This window comes from Alligator sinensis, unplaced genomic scaffold (genome assembly GCF_000455745.1).
Source record: "Alligator sinensis unplaced genomic scaffold, ASM45574v1 scaffold883_1, whole genome shotgun sequence".
NCBI classification, from domain to species: Eukaryota; Metazoa; Chordata; order Crocodylia; family Alligatoridae; genus Alligator; species Alligator sinensis.
In genome coordinates, this window is record NW_005842009.1 from 2,633,978 (window position 1) to 2,650,469 (window position 16,492).

The 16,492-nt window shown below is 46.5% G+C and overlaps 1 protein-coding gene across 11 annotated transcripts in view; it reads right to left on the bottom strand.

The window, feature by feature from the left end:
• EPB41 (erythrocyte membrane protein band 4.1) overlaps positions 1 to 15,395 on the bottom strand; it is a 140,520-nt gene extending 125,125 nt beyond the window's left edge. For 5 of the 11 annotated variants that reach the window (XM_025201963.1, XM_025201961.1, XM_025201962.1 and 2 more), the window contains exon 1: positions 15,070 to 15,218. In XM_025201963.1, the coding sequence (XP_025057748.1) occupies positions 15,070 to 15,154 (85 nt within the window). In that variant the 5' untranslated portion in view covers positions 15,155 to 15,218. Of the gene's footprint in view, positions 1 to 15,069; positions 15,219 to 15,277 lie in introns of those variants that run through there. The other 6 variants (XM_014519104.2, XM_006021877.3, XM_014519106.2 and 3 more) reach the window with 4 other exon arrangements.
• Positions 15,396 to 16,492: the final 1,097 nt, after the last annotated feature.

The following is a 16,492-nucleotide window of genomic DNA, read 5'->3' on the forward strand; positions in this document are numbered from 1 at the left end:
ATTCAAGAGGAGGTTGGATGAGCCCCTGTCTGGGGTCTTGTGACCCCAGCATTCATGCCTGCCTGTGGCAGTGGGTCAGGCTAGATGATCTATTCAGGTCCCTCCTGACCCTAACTACTATGAAACTATGAAATTCTGCTGATAAGTCTGATGTCTTGGTAAAAGTAGGAACTTGAAAGTATAAGAACTAGGCCTGCGTGAAAAAGGAACTATTCGATTCGGATGCCAGAGATTTGATTCGGATATCTGAATTGTTTTTCCGATTCAATTCAGCCAAATTGCTTCGGAAGACTCTGAGCCGATTCAGAGATTTGGATATAGGGTATAACAGGGAAATCAATTAAATATCTATAACTTTGTTGTCTTCTGGCTGGTGGTAGCCTCTCCTGAGAGCATGATGCATGCCAAGTTTCATGAAGATCAGTGCACGGATTCGGGAGGAACTGCACCCCAAATTCTTGAAAGCAAAACTGATGTCACGTGTATGTGTTACATCACAGGGGGTGAAAACTGCAGGGGTCATGGCCCTTGCTGAGGCCACAAATCCTGCCAAGTTTCAAGGAGACAGGTGCAGGGGTTTGGGAGAAACTGCACCTCAAGCTGCAGACAAGCAAAACTCGTGACATGGGTGACACTGTGTGTATTAAGGCGCAGCAGGGTGACAGCTGCAGGGATGGTGGCCCCTGCTGCGGCCATGAAGCCCGCCAGCTGTCAAGGAGATCGGTGCAGGGGGGTTCTGGGGTCCTGCACCCCTAGCTGCTGACAGGTAAAACTCGTGACATGGGTGCTTGTGCAACTGACTGTCTCTGTCTTGGGCCAGAAGCAATTCCTGGCTCTGTATTGATTCTTTCCTCTCCTTAGTCTGTGGTTTTGTAGGTGTTAATCCTTGCTCATTAACTCGTTATCTAGTAGCTAGCACATTCAAGGAATCCTTCATTACAAAAGGTTTCCCAGTCCCAGATGAAATATTGACTTGAAAATAGACACACACACCCCACAACAGCCAAAAGCCTGGTGATCAGGGCACTTGCAAGGGATGTGGGAACATCAGATTCAGCCTGGTGTCCTGCCATCTCCCACATCCGCAGGGAAGTGCCCCAACCACTACCCACTGGCTTTGCTGGTGTGTGATATACAGGTCTCTCTCTCTCCAACACCTCCAAGAAGTCTTAGACTCATTTAGTGAGTCAAGGTTTTTTAGAACTAAAACTTTTACCAGATGGAAGACCTGTTTTCCATCAGGTCATAATTTGGGCTGAAACCTAGTGTGCGGGCCGGGAGCAGTCCGAGGCCCTCGGGGGCGCGCGGCGGGCTGTGGCCAGCAGCCCTGGCACACAGGTCGGGGAATGCAGGCCGGCGGACTAGAATTAGGCACAGACGCGTAGCAGTTGATTAAAGATTATTTTACTTACATCGTAGATGGTTGCGGTGCAGGCAGGAAAACTTGCTTGCGTTGCAGTTACAGACAGACACGTGGAGTTTGCTAGGCTCCACAACACGAACTCAAAAAAGACCCGCAGAAAACTCGAGCCTCTTGAAATAACTCGGACAGAGCTCTGGATACACACACTCACGAAGTTTGCTAGGCTCCGTGGAATAGGCGCGCAGGGAAGGGGTTCGTCGAGGGATCGCGCTCGGTGACGGGGAGAGGCCAGAGGCTGATCAGACCCCTATAGCCTTCTTAAGGTGCACACTGGGTCCGTTAGGCTCCGCAGCGCTTAGAGTTCTTCACGAGACATGAACTCCTCCTCCTCCACGAGATGGTTGTGGAGTCCTCCAACTTGGGCGGAAACTGCTCAAGCCTCTTATACGGCTAGCAAGCCAATCACTAGCCGCCACGTGGGAATAATTTAGAAACAGCCAATAGTGGGACACAAATTTGCATGCGGGTGGCGGGAACTTCTTTGCACCGGGGTTTTCTCTTTGCAACTGAGAAATGCACCCTGCAAAGAAAGCTCCTCGTGGCGGGGAATAATTTAGCAGTGCCAAAGCACGCGCACACAAAATCACACCCTTGAGTTGTGACACCTAGGACCAGATTTCTAATGCTATAAACTGATGTGTTTCCACTGACTTGAAGAGCTATAAAGGTTTTTGCTGGTTGTGAATCTGGCAAAAAAAAAAAAGCAAAACAGACAGGAAGTAGCATTTGAGAAACACTCCTCCATAAAAGCAAGGTACATCTGTACAGCACCATGCTGAAGGAGATGGTTGTCCTTTCTGAAGCATACTTCCACAGAGTACAGATAACAGATACGTAAAAGCAAACTGCTGTACCTCCTTCAAAAGAAAGAGATTGTTGCTCCTCCCTCCCCGCCCCCCACACATTTATATCCCTATCAGCTCGCTACTGGAGAAGAGAGAAGAATTTTGCATTAATATTATTGAATAGAACATTTTCTTGGATCCCACCATATTAGTGTTAAGCTCTTAGCTGGATGTGACTTCTCCCTTTTTGTGTGGTTATTGTAGCTGATCATGCAACTTGACATAGCATAGCCAAAGTTTACAGAGAACCTGTGCTGCAGATGGAGAAGTTGATATCGCTGAATCTCCTCACATTACAACATAAAAAAATAATAATATCAAGCCTGGCTGAAATTAAATGCATTATGCCTTTAAAACTAGCCTTCATGGACACAATGGCTAAGCACAGAAATTAGATATAAACCGGTTTAAAGTGATCAGAAGCCGTTTTAAACCTGTAACCATAGGCAGAGAGAGAAAAAATTATCTTGGGTGGGGGGGGGGGTGGCGTATATACATGCATGCACCCCCCCACCCCAGCAGGTAAGTCTGTGGGGGAAGGGGCAGGGAGAGGGGAAAGGATTGTGGGATGGGGGGTAGATTGAGGCCCCAGGAGTGAGGGAGGAACCAGGGCATAGGCAGAAGCAGAAGCTGGGGGGAGTGGGGCCCCGGCCAGGCCAAGTGGTAAGACAAGCGGAGGCCCAGAGGGCACGTGCCCCCCCAATCTGGGTGGAAGTGGCTGCCGCTGTACGCTGTGCTTTGAGCCCCACTTCCCCAAGAGCCGTACAACGCCACGTGTGTCTTTCCGCTGGGTGAGCAGGAGGCATGGCACAGCCCCACGATGGGAGATGCATGGCATCAGCCATTCCTGGGGCAGCTGCAGCAGGGAACAAAGCTCAGTGCACAGCGGGAGCTGCCTCTGCCCTGCACACAGATCAGGGGGCATGTGCCCCTCCCCCCCTGGGGCCCTGCTTGTCCCATCACCTGGCCCAGCTGGGGCCCCACTCACCCCAGCCCCTGCTCCTGCCTGTGTCCCACTCCCTCCCTCACCACTGGGACCTTGATCTGCTCCTCACCCCCCAACAGTGAGGGAGGGAGTTGGGCTGGGGCCAGGGCAGGCCTTGCACAGCTGGGGCAGGGCATGCAACACAGCCATGAGTGGCTCATCTGGGGGGTGCCTGGCATGGGGGAGGAGCAGCTCCCGCTGCTTCACACACCTTGGGAGGGCATGGGCGGCATGTGCCCTGGATCTGCACACAGGGTGGGGTGGGCTGCCACTGCAGGCTCCTGCCAGGGCTGTGCTCCCTGTGGGAGGGTCGCGCTGTGCTTTGCTCAGGGCGGGCAACAGCAGTGCTGGAAAGGGGGAATGGGGGGACTACAGCAAATTTTGGAGCTCTGGGCCCAGCCCACAGCAGCAGCCCACCCTCACCCCATGGGCACACAACTCCCATGCCTCCCACAGTGCATGTAGTGGGAGGAGCCACACCTCCTAGATAGCTGCTTGTGGCTCCATCCCATGCCCTGCCCTGGCTGTGCAGCACCTGCCCCTGCCCTAGCCCTAGCCCCACTCCCTCTGTCACCAACACATGCACGCCCCTGCTGCAGCTGCTAGAAGCCCACAGCCAGGCTGCCTTGCAGCCCTACCACTGTCCCGCGTGTGGAGGGGCTAAGCCCCATTAGCCTCCCTTCCACCGCCTATGCCCATAACAGAACAGAAGTTCAGTGCACATAAACCACTTTCAAAATGGCCACAAATGATTTAAGATAAACCTGGTTGAATGTAGTATCAGACTTAACTGATTTGGGTCAAAGCAGTTTAAGGAACTTCTTTCCCAGATCCCTTCCTGGTTCAAGTTAACTCACAGTCCCCCAGCATCTCAGGATGCTTTGCAGCCCTGGGCTGAGTTGTGCTGTCTGCTTCAGCAGAGCAGTGTTGGCCTTGCCCCTCTGCTCTCCAGCCACAGCACGATCACTGCTCTGGCTGGCTGAGAAGGGGATGGGGGTAGGGGTGGGCGTGGGAAACTGTAACATGTCAGGGTCCCAGGGATGGCTGTGACACCCCCTGGTGGCTCTGTGACTATGCCCGCTCAGCCCTTAGGGCACCTTCCCATCTTACCTGCCACACCTTCTTGGTATAATAATAAACAAAGATGCTGCCCATGGGACTTTGTGTGGCCCCAATTCTGCTGGACCCTGTTAAGGTTCTCCAACACCCCACTAGTCCTTGCTGGGCCTCGATAGTCCTCAGGCCTCCTCACTGGGCCTCACTCCATAACTGTGATGCTCGGGGCACCTCAAGCCTTAAGGGTTAATTGCATGACTCCAAATCCTCCCCTAGACCACTCTCAATGCCTCACAGGTGTTACAGTAATAATGTTCACCTGTTGGGGCATCAGCCTCTGCTCCTTTAATCTCACTAGGACTTTTAGCCTAGGCCCACTGCATTGGACCTGGCTTTTTAGCTTGTTTGTCCCTTCAGTTAATGGACCCCTGGCCCCTGTGCAGCTGTGCCCCCCGGCCCCTGTGCAGCTGCACCTTCCTGGCGTTGAGCCCCTGGCCCCTGTCTGCTTTGCATTCCACCCCTTTCTGGGCTCAACAATAGCTACAGTCTTCAGCCTGCCCCTGGCAAGGCTCGAGGCTATCGCATACCTCTTGGGCACTAGCGGGACCTCCATAACTTCCCCTTATAGTCCCAACCCAAACCAGTAGATTAAACAGTAACATAAGCCATAAGCCCCTGGGCTATAACAGAAACACATGAAGGGCCAGAGTACTACTTCTGCTGTAAGACAGTAAACCTTCCTTACCTTCCAGGCAGTATACCTTCCAGCCTGGGATGATCCCCCTGCCTATACACTCGGGCCCCTTGGCTCTCGGCTCAGCCCTTCCCTGGGCGCATGTAACACTGAGCAGGGAGGAGGGAAAAGCCCAGCAGGTTTCTCTCCCACCTTCCCTCCAGCCTTCCTGCCACTGCCAAAGTGAAGGCAGCGCTTGTTCTAGCGCCCCCCAGCTTCTAGCCTGAGCCACTGCAGGCATGTGACTGTATTTCTGGAATCAAAAGTGAATGTCTGTTCACTTGCTTATTGGTTCTATCTACACCTGCAAAGTCACCTGCAAAGATTGAACTGATTTAGCCTCAGGCTTTTTGAATGTCTGTCCTTAACCTTGGAGGTCAAAGTATTTTTCCTTCTCTACTTTTTTCAAAAGGTTTAATTCAAACTTATTTGCAGACAGAAACTTTCCATAGGGGGGAAAAAAAAAAAAAAAATCAGCCCTTGAGGTAAAATACTGAAGAAATCCGTGGGTATGGGCAAGTGTATGGAAAGGAGGTAAAAACAGATCTATTTTTCAACTATTTCACTTGCCATCAACTAACTGCTAAAACATTCCTTTGTGAAGAGTATATTTCTTTCAATAAGAATATAATATTAAATTTAGCGGAAAGCAATAGGCTCCACAGGCCCACACTATGCTAGCTGTAGCATGTCAGGATGCAAATAAATTAATCTTCTGTGACATTCCTAGTACTAGTCTCTTCTTTACAAAGCAGTCGCTGCTTCCACTGATACATATTATGTTTTTACTATTAGGCTTTACTGCACATAATAGTCGTTAAGCTCCATCTTTTACTCTTTTCTATTTGCCTCTACAATAGGGTACCTGAAACTGTTAAATATAAGAGGCAGATCCCTCCAAAAACTATCCATTTCTGATATTAAAGATGTCTTTCAGCTGTCACTCTTTAGTAAACAGCTCCCTAAAACTCCAGAAGCCATCACTGGCTCTATTCACTGAAAAGAAAATACTTCTCCGTTTAGCCTAGTTCAGTTTTCTGTTTTGGTTTTTTAGGTCAACTAGATTCATTATTAGCATTTTGTAAAGCGTAGGAAGATGCAATCTGTTCCACTTTAATTTTAAAAGGGGGAGAGGGAGTAAAATCAGAAGCTTTTTTAAGCCATAACAGTTACAGAATTTTCAAATCATGGAGGATGCAGCCAATGTCTCACTGCCCAAGTCGGAAGAGAGCCTTAAACAATAATGCCAGTGTATGAACAGCCATGTTTATATAAGAGCCAGCAATAATGCTTTAAAAGTTAGCATCAATAAGTAGTGAAGTAGTTACCAAGGACTATATTTTTGTAATACGCTTCCTCTCCTTCAATAAGCAGCATGATTTCCCAAATTGGAGGGAGACATGAAGAATAAGTTAGGGGAAAGCAGAAAATGATTTATAAAATTAAAGTGCATCAAACTTCAAGAGAAACATGGTGGGGAAGAGATAGAGAATAAGGGGAAACCACATTTCACATTTTTTCTCTGAACTGCTATATTAGATTTTCACACACCAAAAAAAAACCCCCCAAACCCAACAACACACTTAGATGATGACTATTAAATGCAGTTCATGTTATTTCTGAAGTGGAACAAGGCCAGAATATACAGATACATGGTAGCACTGACTATTCTTGTGTCCTTCAGACTGGTTTCTGATGGAAATAACTGTACCTCTACTCTGTGGCTCCCCTCTTGCTAATACAAAAGATGTACCTATAGACGAGGGGTGAGAAGGCTGATACAAAATGCTCTGCTAAAATATCTTCCGACCCACTGCCACTGGAAAAGCTCCACTTGATATTCTGATGGAAACCAAAACAGATCTTCAATGGAGCCCTACCCAACCAGGCAAGTTTCAGTTCTTATGAGCTGAAATTTTAGAATCTCATATTCCCAGGGAGGAGGAGGAGGAGGAGGAGGAGGATATATCATTTTGTAATCTTCCAATGTTTTAGAATTTCCCATGGAACGTGGATTCCAGTTTACATCTAGCTCTGGCACAGAGTAGATCAAAATAGATGGGGGTGATGTAACTTTTTTGCTTAATTTTCAAAATAAACCTTTGAAAAGATACAGCCTGTTTAAGCCTTTCTAGTCTATTAAAATAAAATATTCAGTCAGTACACATTTGCTGCTTAAGTTTTCAAGTCAAATTACTGACCTGGAACCAGAATGTCACAGTGTTAGAACATATTTTTATAGCGTTAGCCCTTTCCCCAACCCGTACACAGCATTGGGATCCCAACAATCTCCAAACACCTCTTCCACACACCATAGATGTTGTTTAACCAGAAGGGTACATGCAGCAGCGTTGCACTTTGGACTAACACAGCTAACTACCTCTCTCTGCTCATAGAAGGGTACAGTTAAAGAACACCATACGCCTCCCCTTCTCTCACCAGCACCACAACCAGTAGAGACTGTAAACCAGTTCTATGGAGACGAACCCACGCAGACTCCCTCCCAGCAGATGGGATGCCAGGGAAGCAGTGAATTAGGTGCTGGACTTCACTATTAGGCCTCTGCTCACCACTTGTTGGGATCATGTCTGGTGATTTGATGCACCTTTCCCAAGGACCTGTCAGCCAGATACCCAAGTGCAATTAGAGAAACAATGTTCTCTGCAGCAAGCATAACGTAATGCATCATTACCAATAATCAGTCTGCCCTCCCATTTATGTCACTGAGGGTCTCTTGGAAGGCTTTAAATGATGTCAATACATTAGACTCAAATATTCCACACTTCTCTGCTGCTGCCAGTTTTTCAGTGTTTTGCTGCTAAACTTCGCATCTCAGATACATCCCAGCATCTCCCACAGGACCCCTCCCACTTTACTGGCTCTTATTTATAGACAAAATGTAGCCCAATCGGCTTTGCAAGGTACAGAAAGAGGATCCTTTTACTCTAACTACAACATCTACTTCAGAGATAAAGATAAGCAAGGTTTAAAGATGGAAAGGCAACATGAGCTGTCCAATTGCTCTACTGAGCGCATGTCAATACTATCTATGTTCCAGTGATACTATACTAAACAAGCTTTTATCTCTGCTGTCATTAACAAGATACCACTTACCTTCTTGCATATTGACAGAGATTAAGATCCAGAGAATCCTTCAATGATGAATTTCTATTAGCAGCAAAGCCAACTAAATAGCTTGTTTCCTTGTGTCAAGGCAGTGGTTTTCAGCTTGTAGTCCACGGACCCCTAGGGGTCTGCAGACTATGTCTAGGGGGTCCACAAAAGATGTCCGGGTGAGGGTGATCCCCTGCCCTCCATTAATGCTGACTTTCTGAAGGAACATCTTGAGAAGCTGGATACCTTCAAGTCAGCCGGCCCTGACAATCTTCACCCCAGGGTACTCAAGGAGCTGGCGAGCATCATAGCCCAGCCTCTAGCACGGATCTTTGAAAACTCTTGGCGCTCTGGTGCAGTGCCCGAAGACTGGAAGAAGGCCGATGTGGTGCCTATCTTCAAAAAAGGGAGGAAAGTGGATCCGGCTAACTATAGGCCCATCAGCCTGACTTCTATCCTGGGGAAGATCTTAGAAAAGTTTATTAAAGAGGCCATCCTTAATGGACTGGCCGACGCCAACATCTTAAGGGATAGCCAGCACGGGTTTGTTGCGGGTAGGTCTTGCTTGACCAATCTCATTTCCTTCTACGACCAGGTGACCTATCACCTGGACAAGGGAGAAGAGATTGATGTCATATATCTTGACTTCAAAAAAGCCTTCGATCTGGTGTCCCATGATCGCCTCTTGGAGAAACTGGCCAATTGTCGCCTTGGGTCCTCCACGATCCACTGGCTGGAAAATTGGCTCCGGGGTCGGACCCAGAGGGTAGTAATCGATGGAAGTCACTCATCGTGGTGTCCTGTGACCAGTGGGGTCCCCCAAGGCTCTGTCCTTGGACCCATACTGTTCAACATCTTCATTAATGATGTGGACACTGGAGTCAGAAGCGATCTCCGAAAGAAATAGCTTTAGGGATGAAAAAGGAGAGTGTGTAAATAGCAAAAGTAGAGGTACCACATTTTGGAGCCAATTGCTTTAGAGAATAAGTGTGTTTTTAAAAACGGATTAAAATAGATTTCTGCAATGGAGGAGCAGGGAGTGCACAAACATTTTTATTTTTGCTCTCAAGCAAATCCCGGGACGTCATTCTCCCCCTGTACTCGGCCTTAGTGAGGCCGCAGCTGGAGTACTGTGTCCAGTTTTGGGCTCCACAATTCAAAAAGGATGTGGAGAAGCTTGAGAGAGTCCAGAGAAGAGCCACGCGCATGATCAGAGGTCAGGGAAACGGACCCTACGATGACAGGCTGAGAGCCCTGGGCCTCTTTAGCCCGAAAAAGCGCAGGCTCAGGGGTGATCTGATGGCCACCTATAAGTTTATCAGGGGTGACCACCAGCATCTGGGGGAACGTTTGTTCACCAGAGCGCCCCAAGGGATGACGAGGTCGAATGGTCACAAACTACTTCAAGATCGTTTCAGGCTGGACATAAGGAAGAACTTCTTTACTGTCCGAGCCCCCAAGGTCTGGAACAGCCTGCCACCGGAGGTAGTTCAAGCGCCTTCACTGAACACCTTCAAGATGAAACTGGATGCTTATCTTGCTGGGATCCTATGACCCCAGCTGACTTCCTGCCCTTTGGGCGGGGGGCTGGACTCGATGATCTTCCGAGGTCCCTTCCAGCCCTGATGTCTATGAAATCTATGACTACGATCAATCAAAAGTACATTATGTGAATACTCACAAAATTCAAAGGGGTCCACACCTCCATTCAAAATCTCCAAACGGGTCTGCACCTCCATTCAAAATTGTTTAGGGGTCCACAAATGAAAACAAGCTTGAAAACCACTGTGTTAAGACCTTGAGAAGTTTGTGGCAAGCCTGTAACATTATAATTCAAATTTTTACCCACGGCGTTGCACATGCCACGTGGCTATCATCAGGTAATTTACTGTCCTAATGAAAGAAAATGATTATCTTTCACTGAAGGGGGATAAACTGGTGACCATCTACAACTTATTCAGACCCTCAGTTCTTCAAGGATAAAATTTACCACTGGCCAAAGCTTGAAGCCAAGACCTACCCATCACTGACAGGTACAGACATACACTAATGAAAGCAGAATCAGGCCCACAGTCTTTCAAATATTAAGGACTTAAAAAAAAAAAGCCGCATTCTCATACTACTCTGTGCTAGTTTTGTCCCGTACTGTATCTCCTATGCTTTTGAGGGAAGGGCCTGTTAGCAATCCCTCACTTTTTCTACAGTGCTGAATATACCAGCATTATTGTGATATAATAAAGCTATAAAATAATTCACAGTCCTCCCTTTCTTGGTAAATTGCGTTCATCTACGGTAAAAAAAAATTGCAAAACCCAAAAATCATGCACAAGCAACACAAAATTAACCCAGTAATAAAATCAGGCCTCAGGAGGGAAACTAAATGTCTGGGAGGGGTCAATAGAGGAGTTGCATACATAAAAGTCCCTCACAAAGTTTTACTATCCTTCATGGAGAAGCCAGCACTGAAGATATCTACTGTGATCACATGCAAAGAGGAGAAACCCTTTCTCAGGAAATCAGGTCCCAGTTAACTCAAAGCAGCTGGAAAAACGTATTATGCAATAAGTTTGCAGGCTACCTTGAGCAAAAACAGGAGTATCACTGAACACATGCTGGATATTATGCAAGTGAATGCTTGTATCTTGGTGCACACGCCAGTTCCCCATCCAGTAACAAGGGACTGTTTCCTGAAAGTGTAATTCACATAAGAAGGCTCTGCATTTTCAGGCACAAGGCTCAGGGGCTTTTAGTGAATAACTCAGTCAAAAACCATCTAAAAGCTACTGAACATTTAGCTAAAGATTTCACAGGTGCTGAGCTCCCAACAGATCTGAGACTAATCACACACACACACACACACACACACACACACGGATTCCAGTGTTTAGTGCTTGTATTCACTAGATCAGTGGTCTCCAACCTGTTTAGAGTGGGAGATCACCTTGGCATTTAAAGCAACCCAAGATCTACTGTGTGTCACCGTCACCCCCCTCCCCTTGCCCACCAGGTAAGTCTGCAGGGCGGGAAAGGGGGGGGGCACATCGAGGCAGAAGGAGAAAAATTATTTGAGGGTGCGCCTCCCCAGCAGGTAAGTCCCACCCAGCTGGGGCCCCACTCAATTTACCCCTGCTCCTGCCTCTGCAGCACTGTCGCTCACCGCGGAGGCCTCGATCTAGGCCCTGCCCCTTCCCTCCCCCCATGGACTGACCTGCTGGGCTGGGGCATGCGTGTGCATGCACACAGGCACTCAGCCCCACCCCCGCCTCGGATAGACTCCAAGATTTACTGGTGGATCGAGATCCACTGGTTGGTGACCACTGCACTAGAAGATACCCATTCACTTTTACTTGATACCATGAAATCTCTTGACCTCAAGTGTCACTTAGGTAAAAAGCCCTGCAACTTCATTAGGATTTACTAGCAAGGCAGTCTGCTCCTTGTACGCTTTCTTCTCAAATACTTTTTCAATGACTGTCATTCTGCCTAAACATGCAGAAGATTGACTCTGGTCACTTTCTGTGCCACATCCCATTTCCTGATGGAGCAGAGCAGACATTGCTAATAGAGAAATATTAATCTGCTTTGTAACTGCACAAGCCAAGGTTAAGTCAGGTGACAACAAGTCACAGTCACTAATAATGTCCAGACTATAAGGCATCCTGCTGTACAGAAAAGTAGCTGTACCCCAAAAAGGAGAACCTGTTACAGGAGGCTACAAAAAGTTAACACTGTAGTCCCTGTTTATGTGGCACAAGCAATCCTGAAGGTCACTGAGCTCTTACAGAGAATCTCCCATACAATGGCAGCACTGGTTTATGCCTACCAGTTTCAGGAGTTTGAAGAGGGAGAGACATGGGGAGAAAGTGATTTATTTTTTCCTAATACAAAACATTTTTCACAAACAAGCAAATCATGTACAGAGCTGAAAAGACATGGTTTATCTCACTGTCCAGAACGTAAAGCATTTCTAGCTGACAGAAACACCCACAAATGAAAACACTTTAATAAAAAAAAAAAAATCCAGAAGTAACTACATAAACCTGCTTTTCATGATTGCAAACCCGCACTGCTCATACACTTCACTTCTACATACTCTCCCCACCCCTCGATACCATATGAGAAAAACCTGCAATTGTATAACAAGCTGTGTTCTTAATGTTAAGCCAGAAAAGTCAAACCAATTTTTTTAACCCAAAACAGAACAAAAATTAAGACACACAGGAATGGACCATTTATTTCTACTCATTAGTGTAACCAAGCACATACTCACGCAGAGATGAGCCAATCAGAAGAAACCCAACAGCGAGGCACCAAAATCCATCGGAGGGCAGGGTATGAAAGAGAAAAAGATACGAGTTAACAGGGAGTTCCAGCTTTAAAAAACAACTACACACACAGAAAAATCCCTTAAGCCACAAAGTCAAGCCCTCATACCTATATTTTAATATAAACCCTGTAAGAGAGTTTGTGCAAAATTACCAGGAGTGGAACAGATGGCTAAACCAGAGGTTTATATTGAATATTCCTTCTAAGTACACAAATGTAGAAAAAAAAAATAGTCATGTGTTATTTAATGCAGATAATACTCTAAATACTGCATATGAAGAGGCAGTTAGCCCTGTTTTATAACATGCAATATTTAGCTTTTCTGAGAGCCTGAGACGAGGTTCACACACAGGCAGAGAGAGAAGAACTCAGGTTACAGAGAGATGAAAACTAAGAAAGAGTGAAGAAGAGTAAAGAAAAACTAAGAGAAGAGTAAAGAGCTAAGGCAAATCTGATTGAGCTGCAGAAGCGTTGAGACTGCAGACAAGTTCCTACTCCACTTCTCTTCATGTTGGGTCTAGATAAGCCCGAAAAGGATCTGTTATATAAAGCAAACTTCACCAGCTATGGGGGTTGGGAGGGGAACTCTGCACTTCTCTCCAGCCCAAATTCAAACAGGTTTCAATTGAGCCCTCTAGTGGGCTTTCAATTTCACTCTGCTCTGACTTTTAAATTTAATTTACATTTTTTCTAAAGATCTGTAAACCCTAACCCTGTCTATGAAACATTAACCAAATAGCGCAATTCAAGAACACACCTGGCTCTACAAGCCACAGTAGTCTACCACTGCTGCTCTCCTTTCGCCAGCTTGTTTTTCTATGCTCCCCAGTGTAAGCACCTAGCACATGCCATTGCACTAAAAATACTGTTCTATTTACATCACCAGAGGCTACACATGCATTTCTGGGGCATCAAGTATGTAGCATGGTATCTTTATTACTTTTAACGTGCATTGGTTTTAGTTGCCATTTATATTCTCTTGGATGCTCTTTGAATGATCCTGCCTGCATGATGCACAGACTGGAGAGTGACATTCAGCGATTCCAAGCACCGCACGTACTACAAAGGGCCCGATTCTCCACTTCTGTTATATGCAGCAAAGCGCACGCAATGAATCAAGAACACCACCAACTTCGTACAGGGTAAAAGGAATGGAACGCAAGGTGTTGGATTTCTTTACTCGTATCACACAATGTGGAGATTGTTTAAAAAGGAGATGAGCTTTGGTTTCTCTTACATTAGAAGTCTAGATTGTGTCCAGCCTGATTTTCCTGAAAGACTCCACAGACCACTAGAGAGCTGACACAAGGCTGTTATATGTGAGAAGAGTGAAATGTGAACGGCTGAGTGAGAAAGGTACTGTCACCCTCAGAGCATTAATCAAAAGAGCATGTTAACATCTACTGATGTTGAGCCTGGTCAGCAGTTGAAAGAAAAGCCCTCCTCATGAGCTATTAAACATTTTGCTCCTTCAGCTGAGGGCTATGAAAGCATTTATGTTGGCAGAGCCCGAGAACTGAGTAAACACAGGAAAAAAAGTGTTTATGTAGATCCTAAGCTAGTGCATACTGCCAGAGAAGTACCGATTTACACCAAGCAAGGATATGGCTTGATATCCAAAAGACAGGACACAATCAGAAAGAGGACCTTTAAAATAAAAAGATTCCAGGACTTTTGTCCAACATAGTGAGGACAGATTCATGTTTTCCTCCCTTAACAGGTCACCTTTAAACTTATCTTAAAAGCATCTGTGTGGTTTTATTTCCTAAGCCACATTAGGAACACAAACCACTGATGCAGTGAGAAGATCTGTAAAGCTACTCATTACTATGCTGATCAGGAGTGGAACATACATTAATTATGCTGTGAAGAATGTTCCCTTTGGCCTTGCCAGTGGGAGTCTTTAATATTGTGAACAGTCCTTTGCTACCAGGTGCAAGATCAATAGCCAGAAGGAGCTGAGCTCCAAAGAAGCCCACGGCAAATATAGGCTTCTGTTTGCTCTATGTGGAAAGCCTGCTATTGTAATCTGTAACCTGGATACTGTTCATGGTACTTGTGTTAAATGGTGGAACCTTGACCTGGTAATGCAAAAACCTGTAAATAAGAAAGGAGGGACAAAATACAGTCTACGGCTACTGGTACCCCAATCCAGAAATGAGTGGGAAGGTCTGGACCAGCCTTCCATTCCTTACCACGGGCCACACACAACTCTCCTTGGAAAAGCCCATGGTTCCAGGCCAAGAGGAGCAGGGACGGTTAGCTTAACCCACAAAGGTAGCAAGGGGCTCAGAGCTCTGAAGCTGCTTCATCTTAGTTGATGAGGACTTAAGTCATCTACATACTGAGACAGAGTCCTGACTTGGGAGGCACAAATCTCAGCCTCATTTTAAAATCCAGAGCTTAGGCCTGCCTTGCCCCTAAAGCATCTTCCCTCTGTCCACTCCAAGGACCTGCACTTGGTAGCCTGCTTTGTGCCTGGCCTCATTTTTCTGAGTCTCCTCCAGAATTTACATGTTCCTCCTTCATCCAAGTCTTCCCCATTCTGTCCTTTCCCACTCAGGGCTGGTCTGTATGACAAAGTTACCTTGCAATGAACTGGTGAGTTGTAAATTCACACCCCCTCTACTCAGGACCTGTTCTCCATGCATACAGTCATGCACACTAAGCATAAGCTAGCCAGTCCCACTTTCAAAGTTACTTTTCACAAAGGCACTCTTATCACACAGAGTGTCCATGCAAGTGGGGAGAGTATTATGGCAAAGAAGTGCAGGTGCCCTGAATTTACAACCTACCTTCTTGTGTGGGGATTTCCCCAGCTGAACCTACATAAGCCCCTTTTCCACTACAGGACATCGCAGGAGGAAATGGAGTCAACAGTGCTGCCCCTCTGGTCTCTATGCCCTGAACAGAGGGAGAGGGAGAAGATATTTGCTCCACAACTCTGGGTGCTTTACAGATTACAAACTAGTTGCAGTGATCTAGTCATTATTTGGGAGTAACAAGCATCAGAATTAAGAGTGAGCACATATGTTTCTACAGATTAGATCTATTTAGCCCCTTTCCTGAGGAATCCAATTGCCAAAGAGCAGCTGCTAACCATGAGGAGTCTTCCCAGATTTGCATCTCCTCTCTGCAGCAGCATAAAGGCTGGGTATGGACTTCTCTGGGGGTGTGGGCAAATGTAATGCTTAAAGAAGTCATTCTCAACCAGGGTGCCATAAGATCCTTTCAAGGGTGCCATGCAATGTTAGCACTCTTAGGTTTACAAATATGAATTACAAGGTAAACTCAAGAGTTTTCAGATAGGAATCTATAGTGTTAAAGCATACTGACCTGTTGTGGTCTTTCTAACTTCTCTGCAACAGAAGAATTGCTCTAGTATTTTTCTGCACTCAAAAAATGAGTGAAAACTAAGAGCTGACATGTTCCAAGGGGTGCTTCAGGTCTATTGAAAGATTCCTCAAATTAATCAAGGGTTCCTTGTTTCTAAAAAGGTTGAGAACCTCTGGCTTAAAATGTTTTAAATATATTTTAAACCCTAAGGGCCTTTGTACACGCTACAAAATTGGCCTTTAAAGCAGTTTAAATGTCCTTTTGCACTGCTTTAATGGCATTGCTGTTTGCATGCTTGGTGGCATATTCCGCTTTAAATGATTTTGGTGCGTAGCAAGATAAAACACCTCTGAGGTGTTTTGGTTTGCTACCTAACAAAGTGCAACAGTGCACAGGGTGCTGGAAGTCAACGTGCTTGGGGCTTGGTAGGCCCCGTACAGCTCAGGGGCTGTGGGACCCAGTGGCAGCCCGTGCAGGCAGGCTCCACTGAAGAAAACAAAAAATGAGACAAGCCTGATCTTTTGGGCTTTCTTCTCCCTGGAGTCTGCCTGCTTGCCTGAGCTGTGTGGGGGCCCAGCTGTGTGGGGCTTGCCTGAGCTGTGTGGGGGAATGTGCTTCCCTCTGCAGCTGTGTGTGTTTGGGGGGGGCTCATGCTTCTCTCTGTGGCTGCAGCA